This window comes from Pollicipes pollicipes, unplaced genomic scaffold (genome assembly GCF_011947565.3).
Source record: "Pollicipes pollicipes isolate AB1234 unplaced genomic scaffold, Ppol_2.1 Scaffold_4881;HRSCAF=5763_pilon_pilon_pilon, whole genome shotgun sequence".
NCBI lineage: Eukaryota > Metazoa > Arthropoda > Thecostraca > Pollicipedomorpha > Pollicipedidae > Pollicipes > Pollicipes pollicipes.
In genome coordinates this window covers 22,139,097-22,159,105 of record NW_023596576.1, presented here as the reverse complement: position 1 = coordinate 22,159,105, position 20,009 = coordinate 22,139,097, and the positions used below count along the sequence as shown (strand labels likewise).

Below are 20,009 nucleotides of genomic sequence, written 5' to 3'. Positions count from 1 at the left end.
GGCCAGCTTATCCTCCTGTGCGATGCGCAAGGCTACTGAAGTAAAAGGCTTGGCAAACATGATGTCACCATGGAACTAAGATTTGGTAGCGCGCAGTATGGTTTTGGAAAGGCTTGGTGGATATCAGTTACATTATTATAAATTGGAGATTTCGCCAATGAACTGGTTGACCACCCTGTTCTACGTCTTTTTGTAGTGTTATGTGAATAGATCTAATAAGTTTGCATTTTAAACCTTCTAAAGACAACTTAATACTAGGATCTAATCCCAAAAATATATCCTACTAAACAACGTATTTTAGTTCCAGAATCCGTGTCACATCCCCGTGGCCAACGCGCCTGAGTACTGATATGTAATGTGCTTTTGTAAAAGGAGCATTCATATGTAAACAGATAGAAATTATATGTGATGTTAAACATTAAATTCATCAATGGGCAATGATTGTCCATATACCTTCCTACTGCAGTGTCTAAATGGAGTGAAATGTGAGAGTAAGGGAATGTGAGAAGGGCAGGTTCTAAGAATTTCGCTGTTGCTCTCCTGTGATCATGGAAGTTGTTGGTTAACTTGCAGATCTATAATGTTGGCTGTTTCTAAGCGCTTCCGGCTATAGTTCTTCGGGATAAATCACTGGTGAGTGGGTTACCCCAGTCTCTGTCGGGGGCAGGCTGGAAGCACATTTCAGCAATAATTTCGCAGCTTTGGTGCAAACCAACGCCATTTCCCATCTCAAAGCGCTTCATCAAATGTGCTAGGTCGAAAAAAATCGGCTCATGGAAATATTTCCGTTGCAACCAGCCCGCAAACAACAGCGTTTTCACGCCGCCCTAGTGTTGGTGCCATGACTTAGTCCCATGACGACACATCGCTACCTAGAATGCAGTACTGCGGGGGATTGTGTGAAGCGCACTTCACAAACAAGTCGGTTTTTCCCTGCACCTGGGTCCCTGCACCTGCACCTTTCCCTGAGTCAAAACAATCATTCCGCTTCCCGAAATGTGCATACGTCATGAACATCGGCGCCAGACAAAGCCGCACCAGCGGCCTCCGCCCACCGCGGCAGCTCAGGCTGCAGCCGTCGCTCAACTGACAAATAACGCGGCGTTCGTAGCGCATATATTGCCCACATCCACATACAGCGATGCAACGTCACTCCACCACTGCCACCACTGCATCCGCGACCGCTCGCAGAGCAAGACCAATCCGCGGTGTCACCACCACTGCGGCCGAGGCTCTGCGAGGGTAGGGGAGCGAGAACAACAATTACCAGTGCTAAAATGTTCCACCGCCGCGCCGTCAGGCCCGCCTCCAGCAAGCTAAGCATCGCCACAAACGAACAGGCGAGTGGGGGCATGCGCGCGCGCGCGCGCGGCAGGTGAGGGCTGTGCCGCGGCCTTGACCGCGATTCCGACGACCGGGGCCTCACGCACCCACGACGCTCCCCGCACCGTCGGCGGTTAGCATACGACTACACCAATGCGGCGGCGCCGCGCCGCGTGTGACACGATACGGGACCGGCCCGCCGGCGTGGACCGGGACCGGGACCGGCGGGCGGGGACGGGCCAGCGCCGGACAGCGCCCGCCCCCGCGCGCTGGTGCGGCCGATTGTCCTAGTGGTCGCGCAGCTCCTTGCGTAGCCGCGCCTCGCCGAACAGAAAGCGCACGGCCCGGTCGACGATGTAGGAGAGCACGATGTCGGCCATCAGCACCTGCACCAGCACCGTGCGGAACTGCCGAAGGGGGAGAGGGACGTCAACGGCACTCGAACCTGCCCGCTTCCCGCCGACCGCCCGCTCACCTCAGCATTCCAGCGCAGCGCGCTGGTTTTGTTCCCCCAGCCCGTTCGTCTGCCTCCGAGGGGGAGGGGGGGGGGGGGGGTAATTGGAAAGGTCGCGAAGCATCCGACGAGTGATGACAGAGCCGGTAGGGAAAGCCCTGCGCAGCGCTCGGTCCACACCAGCTCCAATCTCACCCAGCGGGCAGACATGCGATAGCGACGCGAAACAACAGACTGCCTCAGGGTGGAAGGACGACAGACAGCGGCCAAAAAAGATACTCAAGACGCACGCCAATATCGCACAGCGGCTAGTGCGGAGGGCTAGCAGACGGTCCGTGACGCACGCACACAGTCCCTGTCCCACTCACATCTTGCGGGAACTCGACGACGGAGAACTGCTGATTGAGATCGGGCATGAAGCCCAGCGCTAGCGTGAACACGACGACCAGCGAGCCGACGATGCTGTAGAGCAGTGGCCGGTTCTCCGACAGGCTCTCCATGAACGGGTGGCCCTGCGGACGGCAGGCGCGGACCAGTCAGCTGGCCGGCAGTAGCACGCTGCTGGATATTGTTTACTCGACGACACACACCAGCCAGAAACAGCTGACGGTTGTGCGGAAGTCAACGGAGCGGACAGATGAGCTGGCAGATGAGCGAGCGAGGCGAGGCGAGACAACCCTGCACCTGGGTCGAATGAAGCCTATGTAAGGGTTCGGCAGTCAGCACTGCCTTGCCATGGGCACATCACAAATAAGATGCCAAAGTGCCAGTCTGCATGAATGACCTGTACGCCCGCGACGCTCACTGCTCCAGCGCACAAGACACAATCCTGGCACGTGACCGATGAAATACAAGAAAATCGCATTCCTACTACATACTTTGGCCGGCATTTTAACAGATTACAGCCTGCTTGACTGCATGTGCGGTGCCCGGGGGCACAGAGACTCACCCTGTAGTTAATGGCGAACGTAGCCACCTGCAGCGTCATAGAGATGATGTAGACCGTGGAGTTCAGGATGTTAGGCTCAAACTCCTTCTCCAGGTCTGCGAACCCGCTCTCCCTGTGTAACAGCGAATTGTCACACGGGGCCCGGCGCTCTCGCCACACACAGTCGTCCTGCGACGCCAACTAAACGAATTCGTTGAGCGTATGGCACCGCGAGTTTGCCCCGTTATTTGTCGATCCGGAACGATGCGACGAAGCGTGCGACTCCGCCAGGCATGGTCAGGTGTACCGTCACGTGCCAAATGTCCCCCCCCCTCCCCATCACGCCTGGCACATTCCAAAGCGACCCACTGCCAAGGCACGTCGGCAGCGAGCCTTCCCGTTTTCCAAAGCGCGTTCGTAGTCACACAAACACAGACGGCGACGACTTGTGCCGCCAGGTGGCGTCTGGCGGCGCCCGTCGCCGCCGCGCCACGCACCGTTGGGGCATGCGCGCCTTGGCCTCGGACACGAGGAAGACGAGGCAGCTGAAGTGGACGGCGAACTGCAGCAGCACCGTCAGGATGGTGTACACGTTGAAGATGTTGGGCAACGGCCGCTGCCTGGATAGCACCTTGAGTGGCTGTCGGCGAAGGGCGGGGCAGGGGGGTCTCAGATCCCGCTGCCTCGTCTGGTCATCAGATACGCGGAGCGTGTAGTGTGGTGACGTTCTCGCCTAAGCGTACGCAGCATCAGGGGCGCAGCGAGAGGTGCGTGATCTTCACAACACGTCCAGGCAACGGATGACGCAAGGGAACATAACGGGACGGAAACTACCTCGGAGCTTGATGGTCAGAAAATCCATCTCGAAGTGTGAAATGATTCGATGACTTACCTTCGAGCGCGAGATGAAGAGGAAGCTGCCGGCGAGAAGGACGCCCTGCAGGGTGGCCTGGCCGTCGGAGAACTTGACGCCGTCCAGATAGAGCACCGACTGGGAGAACGCCAGGATAAGCGCGTTGAGCGCCAGGATCTTGAACATCTGCAGCGTGGTGACGAGCGTGCAGCGGCCCTGCTTGATGATGTGGCACACTGCAGCCGGGACAGACAGGCAGAGCACGCCGCGTTACATCGGTGGTACGCCGAGTCATGGGAGCAGACAACGGACCGGGGCAGACGCCAGCCAGGACGGCGCATTGATACACTGTGAACACGACGGCCCTAGACACGAGGACAGCGAGACCAAAGTTGGGATACGGGGGGGGGGGGGGGGGGCTGTGACGGACAGCGTGCACTGACAACGTGCAGTCACTGGGACAGAAATGTTCCGGCAATGAAACAGGAAAAAAAGACCAACGAGAACCGTCCACGCCTGGACCGGTTCGATTCATCTGCTGCCACGGACCGGCAGGCGCTGCTCAGGGAGTTTTTCCCACGAACAGGTGACGTCTGGCCGCGCCTTACCGCTGTTGATTGACGACAGTTTGGAGGTGAAGGGCGCGGCGATAGAGGCGTCGCCCAGCTTCACCACCTGCGCGCCCTCCTCCTCTTCCATCTCCTTCAACATGTTTTGAAGCTGGATGATCCGATCCTGAACACAGAGCGGTCACATCGGTTCAAAAAGCGAATTACTGCACCAGTGTTCAGTATGTGGAACAGAATGGGGCTCGTATGGGGTGTTTGCACAATACGTCAAACTCTCGTTTTCTTAAGGCCTGTTCCGTTATTGTTTCTCTTAGCGGTCACAGCGGGGGCCATCCACCAGCCGGTCCCCTGTCGGGGCTGTCCGCCTGCCTGTCGCCGTCCGTCCCCGGCGCCTCCGGCCTCCCACCTGTCTGGGTCCGATCGGCCGGTCGGGGCGGGCCCGGTCGTTGCGTCGGCCCAGCTTGCCGCGCGCCACCAGCTGGTCCAGCTTGTCTCGCGGCGAGGCCGCCTCCGCCGCCCCGGCCGCCGGCTCGCGCTTCTTTTTGGTCGGCAGACGCTCAGGCGCGTTCGCCAGGATAGCCACACCTGCACGCGAGGGAGCGGCGGTCAGTACCCAGTGTAGGTGGCCAACCATCCACGAGTGATGGCAAGAGATGAGGGCGCCCACCGATCAGCGAAATGGGTGGCGAAGGACAGTGGCAGCCGGAGACGAGGCACCAGGGTCGCGTTCTGGTCAGATTGTCGACAACGCCCCCACTGCGAGCGGAAAACGACGACGATTTGAGGGCGTCAGTCAGCCCCCGTGCACCTGCAGTGCAACAGTCCGGCCAACAACAACATTGTGCATTTAACTTGGCAACTTTAAGAACATGTACAGAATACTTCAACGGCAGCGACAAGACCACTCAAAAACAAGCCCTCCACAAACCCTTCACGCACAAAACAGCCCAAAGTCGTTGCATCATTGAGGCACTGACTTCACCTGCACCGTGTGTACACCCTTCCACATGCACCGACGGCGTGGGCCTGTGACCGACGCCCCCACTGCAGGAGCTTGCGCCGCCGCCGGCCATTCCCGACGGTAAGCGACAAGCCCCCTCCCCCTACCCCCATCCCACGCGCCGCTGGACACGCACCAACATGCGCGTGCTTGAGGGCGCCGACGTCGTTGGTGCCGTCGCCGCACATGAGCGTGGTGTAGCCCAGGTGCTTCAGCGTCGTGATCACCAGCTCCTTCTGCTTGGGCGCAACGCGCGCGAACACGCGCACCTGCGGCAGCACCGTCTGCAGCAGCTGCGCCGATCGCTGCTGCAGGAAGCTGACGCCCTGTCCGACACACGACGGCACCGTCACGACGGTGGCCGCAGATTGTGCGAGCGAGCTCGACGGCGGCCGGCGGCGTCAATCGAGCACAGTCGTGTGTTGAAGCCACCAGCCAGTTTAGCTTTACGCGCTAACTTTTGCAGGATCCTTCCTAATCTCGACGTTGGATGTTACTGACAATAATCTGGCGACGATGACGCTGACGATGATGATGATGGCGACCGTGCCGCCGATGGCCGTTATCAGCGTGATGACCATCATCAGCGTGATACCCGTCATCACCGTGATGGCCGTCATCAGCGTGATGGTCACCATCAGACCATCAGCGTGATGGCCGTCATCAGCATGATAGCCATCATCACCGTGATGGCCGTCATCAGCGACCCTGCCTCACCTCGCCGGTGACGCAGAGGTCGTGGCTGGCTAGCATGTCGCGCCAGGACTTGGGCTTCGAGCGGCAGCCAGACCGTCTGGTCGATGCTGAGCCAGCCCCACGTGTCGCCGCGTCGGCTGAGCACGAGCATGGTGCGGCCCGGGCCGCTGAAGCGCAGCTCGCGCGCCACGTGACACGCCGTCAGCGGGTTGTCGCCGGTGATCATGGCCACCTGCCGGCGGCGGGCGCCGCTCAGTCGCGAGCGCGACTCGAACCTCCTCTCACCGGAGGGAAGGGCGAGTGGCATGACGTGCGCTTCTAGGAAGACTAGGGGTCATGATGCACACGTCTCGTTCCCAGGAACGAGTCACGCCTATGAATACACAGACCCCACACCCCGCGCCCACACACACGCTCGCTCTCTCGGCAGAAGCCCGCAAACTTGCACTGGTATCATGTCACGCACCAACACCACGCCAGCGAAGGCTACAGCGTTATGAAAACTCGCCCGCGCCCTGCTCTCACCCTGCTCTGCGCTGTTTTCGCCGTCCGGCCAGCCCGCTCACCTGGTGCGACGAGGCCAGAATCTCCTTGATGACGGCGCGCGAGTCAGCCTTCAGCGGGCACGAGATGACCACGAAGCCGGCAAACTCCAGCTCGGCCTCGATGCCCTGCCGCGTCAACTCCTTCACCTGCTGGTGGCTGAGGCGTCCCAGGTCCCGGCGGCCCAGCGCCAGCACGCGCGCGCCGCGCCGCGACATCTTCAGGTAGGTGACGTCGTAGTCGTCCGGCGCGTCCACGAACTGGCGAGCGGGGCAGCCGAGCTCAGACGCTGGTATGGGGGCGCGGGGCCCGGCGGCACCCAGTGCAGACTCAACTCGAGGAAACTGGCGCGTTCAAGCCCCACAGGGCACGCGCGCTCGGCTAACGCGGATGGCCGCAGGGAGCGTCACATTAATCGAAGACTACGAGTACGGGTTCTGATGGGTACCAGTGGGACACCAGGCTGCCTCCAACCAGCGTGGCAGCATTATACATGGCTCTTCCTTAACTGCAAAGCAATCGTCAATGGGTTCGCGGTATGAAAACCGCGGCCGTCAATTTCAAAACTTGCCAACGACGGTTATTGACGCCCTTGAGCTGCTCGCTTAACACTAACTCCGATATATCGAGTCTTGCAACACGCATCCGCTCATGTCTGAGCCTGTTTACCGTTGCTCCTAGTGTTCCTGAACCTGGCGCCCCCCCCCCCCCCCCCCTTCCCTCAGAGCGTCCCCGAGTCTGCTCTTACCATGGGCTTCAGCGTCTCGGGCGCGCCCTTGACGGTGGCCAGGTAGTGCGTCTCCGACGTGCCCGGCTCAGTGTAGCCCGCCAGCACCGACATGCGCTTGAGCGCCGACGAGAAGTGGTAGCGGTGGAAGATCTTCATGCCCGGCATCTTACCCTTCCGCGGTATGACCGCGTCCCCTGGCGGCGGGCGGGCACCGTGTCGGCCGCGCGCGACGGACGTCCCACTCACAGAGCACGCACCCTATCCTCACCGCCGCGCATGCTCCATGGCGGCGCCGCGTCGTCCACCCGTGGTTTGCATACGTAGTGTTAGGCCGCGCGGCGGTGCAACGAATTCCGAAAATGGTGGCACTTATTCGAGTTAGACAACAGGTAAATGAAGATTACGTGACGTGCGTAACACTCAGTAACGCGCGTCGAGTCATACAAACGTGACTGAGTACGTAGACGACCTGAGGTCGGCTCACACGTGTCTCCAGTCTTTAGAGCACGACAGGCCTCGATATTCAGCGTCGGTATCTGGTCCTCGACAGACTGCGGCCCTGATCAGGCCGGGCCTCGACAGACTGCGGCCCTGATCAGACCGGGCCTCGACAGACTGCGGCCCTGATCAGGTCGGGCCTCGACAGACAGCGGCCCTGATCAGGCCGGGCCTCGACAGACTGCGGCCCTGATCAGGTCAGGCCTCGACAGACTGCAGCCCTGATCAGGTCGGGCCTCGACAGACTGCGGCCCTGATCAGGTCGGGCCTCGACAGACTGCAGCCCTGATCAGGTCGGGCCTCGACAGACTGCGGCCCTGATCAGGTCGGTCCTCGACAGACTGCGGCCCTGATCAGGTCAGGCCTCGACAGACTGCGGCCCTGATCAGGTCAGGCCTCGACAGACTGCAGCCCTGATCAGGTCGGGCCTCGACAGACTGCGGCCCTGATCAGGTCGGGCCTCGACAGACTGCAGCCCTGATCAGGTCGGGCCTCGACAGACTGCGGCCCTGATCAGGTCGGGCCTCGACAGACTGCGGCCCTGATCAGGTCAGGCCTCGACAGACTGCGGCCCTGATCAGGTCAGGCCTCGACAGACTGCGGCCCTGATCAGGCCGGGCCTCGACAGACTGCGGCCCTGATCAGGTCGGGCCTCGACAGACTGCGGCCCTGATCAGGTCGGGCCTCGACAGACTGCGGCCCTGATCAGGTCGGGCCTCGACAGACTGCGGCCCTGATCAGGCCGGGCCTCGACAGACTGCGGCTCTGATCAGGTCGGGCCTCGACAGACTGCGGCCCTGATCAGGCCTCGACAGACTGCGGCCCTGATCAGGTCGGGCCTCGACAGACTGCGGCCCTGATCAGGTCGGGCCTCGACAGACTGCGGCCCTGATCAGGTCGGGCCTCGACAGACTGCGGCTCTGATCAGGTCGGGCCTCGACAGACTGCGGCCCTGATCAGGCCTCGACAGACTGCGGCCCTGATCAGGTCGGGCCTCGACAGACTGCGGCCCTGATCAGGTCGGGCCTCGACAGACTGCGGCCCTGATCAGGTCGGTCCTCGACAGACTGCGGCCCTGATCAGGTCGGTCCTCGACAGACTGCGGCCCTGATCAGGTCAGGCCTCGACAGACTGCGGCCCTGATCAGGTCAGGCCTCGACAGACTGTGGCCCTGATCGGGCCGGGCCTCGACAGACAGCGGCCCTGATCAGGCCGGGCCTCGACAGACTGCGGCCCTGATCAGGCCGGGCCTCGACAGACTGCGGCCCTGATCAGGCCGGCCTCGACAGACTGCGGCCCTGATCAGGCCGGGCCTCGACAGTACGTACGCGGCACCGTCTCAGTGCCAAACACCCCGCGTCTCGGCTCGGACCTCGTCCGCGCATGCGCACCTCCGTTCAAGCGCACACCAGCTCCTGCCGGCCGGCACCGGCTGCCCGGCCGCGCGCGTCGGTCAGGTGCGTGCGTACCTCGCGTGAGATTCCAGTCGACGGCGGTGAGCGTGGCCTTCTCGAGCGGGTCGCCCACCAGGCCGTCCTCCAGCTGGGCCAGCGAGTGGCACGAGGCCAGCACCTGCACCGTCTCCGGCGGCGCGTCGCTGATCTCGCAGATCTCCGGCCGGTCCCTGCGGCATGCACCAGGCTCAGCCACCGCGCGCTGGTCCAGGACGTAGTCATGGGCACCGCTCATCACAGCGGCGCGATCTGATGTCGCAGGCCCTCGGCCACTTGGCGAGGGACGTTTGGCCCACGCTTCGGGTAATATTACCAAATTACTGCTCGGCGTTTCCCGGCCAGAGTTGTGGGGCAGAATTCGAAAGCCAGTTCCCTTGTTTCTCCATAACGACAACGGTATCTCGATACCTAAGCAGGTGTTTACCGCTAGGCACATTACGTGCAGCGTCAGTCAATGTCCCATTCTTCGAACAAAAACATGTCCCCGCAAACGGCCCATCTTGTGGAGTCCTCCTCCTCCACTAAGCAACGCACGTGAGTGGTACTAGACGATGGCACAACGCCCATCAAGCGCTCGTGATACTAACCAGCTAGCAGGTAAACTTGGTCAAAGAATCACACAATACCTCAGTCTACACATTACCAGCTACCCCAACTCCACCTATACGATACAACATTGTAATTAGTAGATATCCCCATATCCTAGTTTTTAAAGAAGTCGCCCCATCCAACGCAACTACTGTAGTCGCTTAGGCCCAGGTTGCAGTCTTCCTACCTGAGTCCTGCCACGCCCTCCACGATCAGGTTGTCGCTGGTGAGGGTGCCCGTCTTGTCGAAGCAGCAGATCTCCACCTTGCCGGCGAACGGTATACGGAACGGCTCCGTGCAGTAGACGTCTGCAGCACGTTAGTACGCGTTCAGAGGCCGCATGTGCGCACAGAGCTCCAGAGACAGCGGCAGGCGACAGAGACTCGACACGGGCAGAGAGAACACAGGACAGGGCGTCTGGCCCGCCTTCACGTAACAAAGGCTTGATGAAATATACAGCGATACTGTTCGGCGAGCCCACATCATAGCCTCCAAAGGCAGAAGACTCGTCGATGGCGCCAAGGCACACCCTGGAGAAAACAAACCATAAAAACAACGAAAAAGTAAGAGAACGAACGCACAACAGCTGAACAGATGCAGAACAACATCAACAAAATAATTGCTGAGTAAACCCGCCAACCAGTTGAGCGACGAAGCGCTCAAAACCCATATTACAGCTGTTTCCAACTTCTCACACCTAAGCTGCTTTTTGACAAACAATAATATATTTGAATTATGTGGTGAACTTCACCCATCTCCTTTGCAGGCGCTTCGGGAAACAGCACATCGATCTGGCTTTGGCCAGACGGTGTGGTGCCACTGCACACCTTGCAGTGGTCACTCCACCCCTGCGCCGCCGTCCATCCCGCAGGAGGGGGGGGGGGGGGGTCCGACGGCTGTCTTACACAGCTTGACCTGCATCGCCGCCCAACCGCGCAGGGAGATCTGAGGGCTGTCTTACACAGCTTGATGAGCGAGACGAGCGAGCTGTTGACGGCCAGGGACAGCTCGATGGGCAGCTCGGGCGGCACCACGGACGTCAGGATCAGGGTACATTCCAGGAACAGCTTGTATCGGTTGCGGTTGGGGTCCTTAGTCCCTGTGTGTCGACAGAGGAGGCCGTTAGTCTCAAACGAGGGAGGGTGCCGTCGGTGCGCGAATACGATCGCTACGGCAACGTGGACGGCTATGCTACTGGAGGTGCCAACCACTCGCTGGCTGTGGAAATCCGACCGGAACAGCGGACTCCTGTTTGACGCAGCTTGCCTTCACAAAGGAAGACCAAACACAAAATCGGGCACAGGCGTTTGTAGGGTAGAAGCTGCGAAATGAAGTACTCAACTGCAAAACATCACTTTTCTGTGTACCAAGGTGTGGTAATTACAATCGCCAGGCCAAGCCTGACCCACGTCGAGCACAGCAGGCCCCAGGCCGCACACGAGCACTGGCGCGCGCTCCCGAGCGGTGACGAGCGCTCCACCTCCACCCCCACCTTCGATCCAGACGTAGGAGGCGGCGGAGATCGCGAACACGAGCAGGAAGAGGATGAAGCCGAACGTCTCCAGGTTGTTGGCCGTGACGCGTTTGACGCCGTACATGATGGTGCGCAGCAGCTTGCCCTGAGACGTCGAGAAGCCGGTGCGCAGCACGTACGCCACACAGCCGTTGTCCGAGGCTGCCGCACGCGGAGGGAGACCATGAGCGGTCAGCATGAGCGGCGCGAGCGATTGCCATGGTGCGGACCTATACTAAAGCACAGGGATAGGGCCTGTGACATACAAATAGACACCCTGTGGAAACCCAGATCACGGGGGTGGGTATAAACCATGAATAACAAATAATTAACGTGGACCACAGTGGCAACGACGCTAAAACGCGCCGTCGCCGGTTTGTGCGGTCTTACACATTGACAGCAAGTAAGATGTACAAAAGGCAATACAGATGAGGCAACAGGTTTCTCGTGCGGATCTACCTCGCAGCGTGGACGTCGTTTTGGGCGGCGTCGTATGCTGCACGACTTTGGTCCCACCGAACAGCACGTGCAGCTTGCCCTCTGTGTCCAAGTCCAGCTCCTGAGAGGGCTCACAGTCCTCCACCGGCTCCTTCATTTGGGGTACCGACTCGCCTGTGATCAGAGCCGTCTCCGTTACACAAACACACTGCAACGGAGGCTTGGCACGTTGATGCTGCACCGGGTAGTGCACCTCACAACCGTCCAATTGTGTAAAATTGTGAGAAAAAATCGCATTGGAGCGTAGCAACCTGACACAGCGTCGCAGTCCTGCTGCCAGTGCATGGTCCAAACTCAGCACATAAAAAAGTAAAACATTAGTGTCCATATGCAGGAGCGCTGAATCCCACGTGACCGTCACATGACCTCCCGGCCGGCGGCGGTGGGGACCCCCTGTGGTGGCGACTGTGTCGGCGGTCCAGGACCACGACCGACAGCGGTCATTCGGGACCACAGGCTGTGTCGGTGGCGCGGACGGCGGCCCCGGCCTGCACTGACCGGTCAGCATGCTCTCGTCGACGATACAGGGCCCGCGCAGCAGCAGCAGGTCGCAGGGCACCACGTGCTCGGAGCGCGTCACCGACACGATGTCGCCCGGCACCAGCTGGTCAGAGGGCAGCGGACGCCACCGCTTGCCTCGGTACACCTGGCGGCAGAGCGGCGAACTACTGAGCCGCGACTCGGCCGGCGCGGGAACATGCGCAGCACAGCCGCACTCCAGCGCCCATGCGGGAGTTGGTCCTAGAATTAAGGAGTCGAATTCACCGGGAACAGGGGCTTTCATTCCCAACATGAAACATCTGTCCGGCGGTGTACTCTTCGGATGCGTGTGATGACGTAAAGCTTCGGCACGCTCGATACGCTAATCTCCGAGCAAGCATTTGTAACATTGCTTATATATCATTGGGCATCTCATATACTCCGTTTTTCAACGCGGAACAGTGCTCAGGTCATGGTGGTTCGAAAGCTTTATTTTCCAACCTTCTGATACGCAACAGGACATTGCATCCCAGCATTATCAGACTTCCTGGCGCGGCAGCCTCAAGAAATCGCATTTCATTTTCCCAACCACGACGGCGTGTGCAGTATTTGGTAGAGGCGCCACCGCTCGCCCGGCCCGGCCTGAACCGCGGGCGGAAGACAACACCCAGCCCCGAGTTCAGCGCGCAAGGATCGATATCAAGCTGGTCGATACAGAGTAAAGCAAACACGGACGAGTAGATAAGCAAGGGGCGCCGCCCGCCAGCTGCTGGAATGGGCCGCAGGCCTGAAATAATACAGGTGTCATACAGACACTCCACTGTCAGACGATAAGAAAGTAGGGCACACAGCGTCAGGATGAATGTTACGCAGATGACGACACCCCCAGCTGTGAAAGCAGTGTGCCACGGGCATGCACAGAGCGTTGACCACACGGAAATTTGGAGTAGTGAACAGAGATGATGCACACGTTCGGCCAAAACAGCACGGAAGTCGGTACTAAATATGATTCCGCCAGGGATGCTCGAGTGACGGTGGTGACTGGAGATAGTGGACCTTTGGCAGCGTTAGTAAATGCTTATCCAAGCTGACTACAGGCTGTCCCGAAATTGATGTGCGGTTGTATCATCCTCCCTAACAGGGAGAATAACTGGGACCGGTTCATGACCCATTTGCTAATGTAATCTCCACGGTCGCATACACTGCCGCATACGCTCCGGCATGCCGCTTATCAGGTTGTCGAGAGTCTCTGCCTCTACCCTCTGCCGCCGCTTGCACATTTTTTTGCAAGGTCAGGGTCTTCTGTGAAGTAGCCGGCAGCATCTTGCTGAGCTCCTCCCTGACGATCGCCCCGAGATTCTCGATCGGCGACACGTGGAGGCTGTTGCCTGGCCAAGTACCCTTCTCCCAGAAGCCCCCTAAGTTGGCGCGGCACCAGTCCTGGGTCCTCCTGGCGTAACAAGCTGGAACGCCGTCCTGCTCGAAAATCGCCCTCGACGTGCCTGGCAGGAGTTTCGCCTTGGTTGGAGGGCTATTTTCCTTCCTCCGCTCCATCGCCGAGGCTGCAGTCTTCTCCAGCACCTCTCTGACGTAGTAGTCGGCGGTGACGGTCTGCCCGCGCGGGACTTGGCGTAGCTAAGAGGTCTCTGTAGCTCATTATGTCCCAGACAAGAATCTTTAGCGGCTGCTTCACTGTCTCGACGAACGGTACCTCCGAGCTGTTGTTGGCCCAGACCCGGTCGTTCTGACAGTGAGTTCTGAATTCCAGCCGCCTGCGCTTCTGTTCCACGGCAAGCCTTGGATGTAACCTGAGCTTGAGCGGCTTCAGCTGCAGGCTGATCTTCAAATACCGGTGGATGGCCGTCTTGGAGGCTGGGCGCTTCTCCGTCGTCAGTTTTCTCGCCAAGGTTCTCGTCGAGTGGTGCCTTTCGAAGGCCGACTTTGTAATGACGATCTTCGTCAATCGGTTCAAGGTCAACTCCCGCCCATGACCTGTCTGGCTTTCGAACGTCTCTCCCGAGTGGTCGTAGGCCAGCTAGCGCCTAATCACCGCTACGTTGACACCTAAGTCCCTGGCGACCTGAACCTGGGTCAAGCCACCCTTGACCATCCCAATCCGCGCGGTAGCGGATCGATGGTTTGTGGTCTTTCACCATTGGCGATATGCGGACTCAGCATGTTGGCTATCTCGAAAGGAATGACCTCTTCCGCCTCCTACCGGCCGAAGTCAGGTCGGCCGCTAGGGTCATGTGATCGCCAGATACGGCGGAATGCCCTGCAGCCGAACGCGGCAAAATTGCACTCAATCAGTTTTCGGGAGAGGGTAAATGACAGGTGGCAGCAACCGCGCATCAATTTCGGGGACACACTGCATGTTCAACGCCAGCACCATTGTCGCAAACAGTCAACCCTGGCCGGCCTCCGGCCAGTCTGCGATGTCAGAAAATAAACGGCCCGGGATATTTCCTTGCCTTATAGGTATTTATATGCAGAAAACGTATAAACTTGGTAACCAACAACAGCAGACAGCGGCATGCTCCCTCTTTGGCCCGCAGGTCAGACACGGGTCCCGCATGCGCGGGAGATGATCCCGCGCGTGGCCTGGCCGTCAAGGCGTACCTGTATGGTGTACGGTTTGTTGCCCATGTTTCTGATCTCGGACATGTTCCGCATCTGCTGCTGCACCAGCGTGCACTCAAACATCACCAGCATCATCAGCGTGAATATGGAGTAGTACCTGAAACAGTGAAAAGCCACGATGTCTCGACGGATCGCGCGGGCCGTGCGGAAACCAGACCGAGCTGCCGTCTCGGACAGCACGCTGTCTCACCCCAATAATGCCTTTTTACCCAGCAACCCGTCCAAATGCCTCAAAAATACGCCCATAGATGTTCACACAAGTTTCGTAGGGAAACGACGTGTTCAAGGCCGTACGTGGCAATGCGAAAGTCTCATATCTAATGTCCGAGGGAAGGGAAAGCAACAATTTCAGAGTACAACGGAGGCAGCCCGGAGGAAGCCCGTAGGTTACCAAAGGGACAGCGGGCGCGCATTCTGCTTACTGGCAGACACGTATCAGCACATGTACAATGGTTGGCTGAGCCAAAGTGCATGAAGAATACGCCACACAAAGCCGACGCTGTAGCGCTGACAGGCCTCCTTCTCACCAGTACTCATCCATACACCACAGGGCCACGCAGAATACTTGGAACACAAAGAACGGGGCAGCTGCCCGCTCTTTGAATAGCTCCCCGAACTCTGGGACGTCCAAGTCCAGCCTGGAAGCATCGTCATCACTCAGTCAGCAGGCTTCCTAGAGGTAAACTGACGAAAGACAAATACAATAAGATTCCGCACAGCAGACCAGCTCTAACTGATTTCCCACAGCCTAGCTGGATGCTGCCCAGCGCACTAGCTAATGGTGAAAAGTCACTCACAAGTGTTTGATGGTTTTACCAGTGGCATAACATGAAAAGCAAACACTTGTGCAAACTACGTTGCCATCGTGTCCTTGGGAATAGTGGTAGATTCGTAATGCAGCACTAATAGCTTCAACTTCATGAACATGTTAATTTTTAGCCCAGTCAACATACAAAAATCATCTGGAAACTTGTTCATTTCTTGCAATCAGAATGGGAGAGAATACTAGAAGCCAGGCTGCTTGGATTCAGGGTGAACAAGAGCTTCTGATTAGCAGGTAGTAACAGCTCCATAATAACTACCATACAAAGAAGTGAAAACTGAAGCTCACCACACATCCCTTTGACTGTCTTTCCCAGTGAGGGATACATAGGTCAACACCCAAGAATAATATTAAAGGCTGTGCCAATTTTGAGGCCATGTTGTGTGATTGAATTAAAATTCAACTAATCACAACTTTATGCAGTGGGCAGCCCAGCAGGCCAAGAGCTTAGCATGGCACACACTAGGGTGTTCAAGTCACTGGAGTTATGTTTGCCCACCATCTTCTGCCACAACCCATCCAATGATGGCCATCACTCAAACAGAAATCAGTGATCTCATCATTTTGTTTGAGGTATAACATGTTGTGAAGAGCTTGGATTACAAGACAACATTAGGATTACCCAAAAACTAGTCTCAAGAAATGGAGGACCTTACTTGAGGTCATATGGGAAGAAGTTAATTTACTACACCTCTACTGACCTTTTTCTATTTTCTAATGGATGGCACTCCATAAATCATGATGACATTCCCAATGCAAAAATGGCACATATGGAAGTTGTGGCACCTTGTAAAATGATCCTCAAATCCCATTTGTACACAAAATGACACACACATTCATTTGAGGGTGATGAATGTTCCAAGAAGCTATCTCACTCAGTATGGCTGCTATTGCAGGCCAAACAAAGATGCTCACAGATAATACGACAAGATGCCAAATAGCCTCTTTAACCTTACTTCACATACACCTGCTCTAGTTCACTGACACCTGCTCCAGTTCACTGACTCCTGACTCAATTCACAGGCTCTTGCTCCAATTCACTAGCACCTGCTCCAGTTTACCAACACCTGCTCCAGTTCATTGACACCTGCTCCAGTTCACTGACACCTGACCCAGTTCACTAACACCTGCTCCAGCACACTGACACCTGCTCCACTCCAAAGCCTGGCAGCAAGGTTTTACTCACATGTTCGTTCCATAAGTCCACTCGGCTCTTTTGAGCTGCTCCTCATCTTCATAGCCCCTCCATGCATTGTACCATGCCAGAGTGTTATGGACTGGGAACTCCACAGCCTGGAACAGTCACTTAGCCATCAGATTTTGGCTATGAGTGATAGTCCTACACCAGGAGAAAAGTACCAATGCAGAAGGCTGGTGAACTACACAGCCCTACAGCAATTACATTGCTAAAGCAAAATATGCCAGATTTTTGCACAATGGCATAAGGATCTGCATTTACTGAGCCTCTTTCAGAGCAATACTGAGATTAATACCCATGCAAGTTACAACACATGGCACCTGATTGGTCAAGCATACAAAATATCCTGGATACCAAAATACTTAACCTATAAAGAGTAAGATATCATAGCATACCCAAATTCATAAACTATCAATCCTAAACTGGTGCACATACCCGAAACTGTTTTTTGTTGTCATCCCAGAAGTACTTGGCCTTCTGAAACCTGAACCAGATGACCTCAGCTCCATTTGCATCCTTCTGGTGATGTAGGCTGATAAGTTCTGATGACCCATTGTTTGGAGTAGGAACAACCTTAACATATGCAGCTTTTGTGGGGCATTTGACCTGCAAGACAGATTTCAGCACAGTGAACTATGGTGTGAGATTAGAGAAGGCTTATACAAGCTTGAGCTTTGTAGACAACAGATGTGACAGGGACCTGATAATTCCACAAATGAATTAATCATGTTCCTTAAAAGAGACCTCTGATACCTCTGCTGTGAAATCTATGTAAACATTTAGTGACCAGCTGAAAGAATGGTGGCAATATGTTGATTTGACATGTTTCTCTCCAAATCACTTAAATTACATTGGTCTAACCTTCACCACACCTCAACTACTCAGCAACCAACAATATGGAACAAACAATTATATTGACCTAACCTTCATGATAACCCAACTACTCAACAACCAAACATCTGAAGAAGAGCACTGAATACTTACCAGAGAAGTGGTTAGGATAACTTTCACAGATACTGACCACAAGCAAAACAAGCTTGTGAGAATCTGAACAAACCCTATCACCGCAATGCCAATCAGTCCAACTTCATAGTGCTCTTCAAATCCACGGACAAAGACCCAGATGTAGATCCAAGTAAGATAGAGAGTAATGAAAGGCAGAGCGTAGCCATGAAGGATTACAGGACGGAGGTTATGGTATGATAATGCTTGAATGAGATCATCAACAGCCTTAGGCTGGTTGCCCATTTTGTGGTGCAGGTTCAGGATGGAGCTTCAAAAATGAGTTGCCAAGTAGATGTGAGTCAATTTTGGAGGCCCACAAGATATAGGTACAGCAATTTCATGTGAGCTTATAATACAGGAAAGGATAAGCTTTGGTGTGTAGACAGATACTGATCAAAGCCTTTTACTCTTCACTTTTAAAGGTGCCTTCCCCTGTCCAAGAGTCACACTTGTTTCATGATCGCCAAGGCATAATGCCGGTCTCTGCGGATGCCTGCTGCGGACGCGTAGGCACTTCTGTCGATGCACGTCTTCTTTAAACCACAACTTGTAGGCACGTCAGCCCAGACCTGATTGAGAGCAACGGTCAACAGATAAAGCACTTAAACGCTCATCACGTGAACTAATCCGCCAATCCGATTATCTTGCCACGCGGCCAACCAGCTGCGTTCTACTGAAGGCACCAGTTTTGCGGACTGGGCTGGCCGCGGCAGTCGGTACCGCAAGAGGCTAAAATTTGACCGTCTCTGATGCGCCAGAAATGAAATGTGTAGGGCTCACTATGTAAGAAGTAGAAATGATGATGTGTTTCCCCCGACACCTCACGAGGCTGTCCTCGCAAGCCGGTCACCCTACATGACGCCGCGCTTCCGGCTCCTCGACCGCCACGGGTAGTGGCGGCATTGATCTACAAGCCTTTAATGGGTCAATTGCGGCAGCGTGATGGACTTGGGAGGGGGTGGTTGCCTGAAGAATGTGCGTTTTTCACGTTTTTCCCATCTGGCGGAGGACTGGGGGCGGCCGGGCACTTGGATGAGGAAAGATCTCGATGCATTCGAACCCTACCCACGTTTTGAACCCGTGGACGTAAGGATGAAACAAAGCTATTGTTAAAGGATGATAATATTTCAAAACCAATGAGGCAGAGCAACACAAAGACAATGAGAAATTGGGTTTGGGGTATGGATCAGGTTATTTTTCAGTAGATGCCTCTCGCCCCAATCCTCCATATCGTTCACGTGCCTGTGCCACCATGGGGTGAGCCTCGCAGCAACAGAGGCCCAGATGCGCTGTCACGTACGCTAACCCAACAGATGTTAACCATCGTCGAATGGCATGGCGGTTGCGAAATCTACGACCTATGATGCGTGATATGACCTATGGCTGTCCCCAATTAGCCCCAGTTGCCACGTCCACACCATTGCACCTTGGAAAAAATTGTCCCTCCAGGGGATTTCCGGGCTTGAGAAATGGCGCCACACTCACGATCCATGCTCTCCCACGGTTGGCGTCTGGATGCGACGAAATTCTATAGCAAGTATTATCACGTCTACGACAATGGCGATTTATTTTTGACGCTCTGAAGAAACAACGCCCAGTCATTGGGCTTTCGTCCCTGCGAGTTCGGAAAAAGTGACCACACTTTCACAAGCAGTCGGGTGCGCCTGGCCACTTTTTCCACGCCAGCTTCGTCACCGCGCTTCTCCCGTTTCCTCCATATGACACGGTTTTGCTTGAGACTCTGCTTCACCAGCTTCCACTGGTTGTTCCTGAGGCGAGCAGTGACGCACCGCCTCCGCGCCTGTCGCCTCGCCTGGTTTTCTGCACGCACGAAACTGGCGACGTCCTCCTGGCTCTTCCATAGCTGGGTCAGCTTGTTCACCCTCTTGTACAGCTTTCGGTCGCGCGATGATGTCCGCGACGAGCTCTGCACTGCTAGATTCACTGGTTTCACCGAACCCAATGACTCTAACACCCCATAATATCGTTCTCCCTGGCCCTCTATCGACATCGATTCTGTCAGATCCATCTCAGACGTTCGTTTTCCAAAATCCTCCTCCACATATGGTTCTCCCACATCTTCCACAGACACTGGTTCACCAAAATCTTCTACAGAAGCATCCTCTACGATAACCCCTAAACACTCTGCTTCACCCACATTCCGTATGGAGACTGAACGATCACCGTTATGCGCAAATTCGCCCGAATCCTCTGGA

The 20,009-nt window shown here is 56.3% G+C and overlaps 1 protein-coding gene across 1 annotated transcript; it reads right to left on the bottom strand.

Annotated features, from left to right (window-relative positions):
• Positions 1-1,094: 1,094 nt before the first annotated feature.
• On the bottom strand, positions 1,095-18,503 carry LOC119100748 (manganese-transporting ATPase 13A1). Its single transcript, XM_037223864.1, is given in 23 exon segments — positions 1,095-1,730; positions 2,146-2,289; positions 2,727-2,838; positions 3,203-3,345; positions 3,598-3,794; positions 4,167-4,293; positions 4,534-4,712; positions 5,264-5,453; positions 5,845-5,901; positions 5,903-6,055; positions 6,390-6,626; positions 7,115-7,290; positions 9,064-9,218; positions 9,824-9,944; positions 10,598-10,735; positions 11,129-11,311; positions 11,609-11,761; positions 12,146-12,293; positions 14,747-14,864; positions 15,295-15,405; positions 16,777-16,883; positions 17,224-17,394; positions 17,773-18,503. Coding segments are annotated over 23 exon segments (3,504 nt in total). The 5' UTR covers positions 18,037-18,503; the 3' UTR covers positions 1,095-1,610.
• Positions 18,504-20,009: the final 1,506 nt, after the last annotated feature.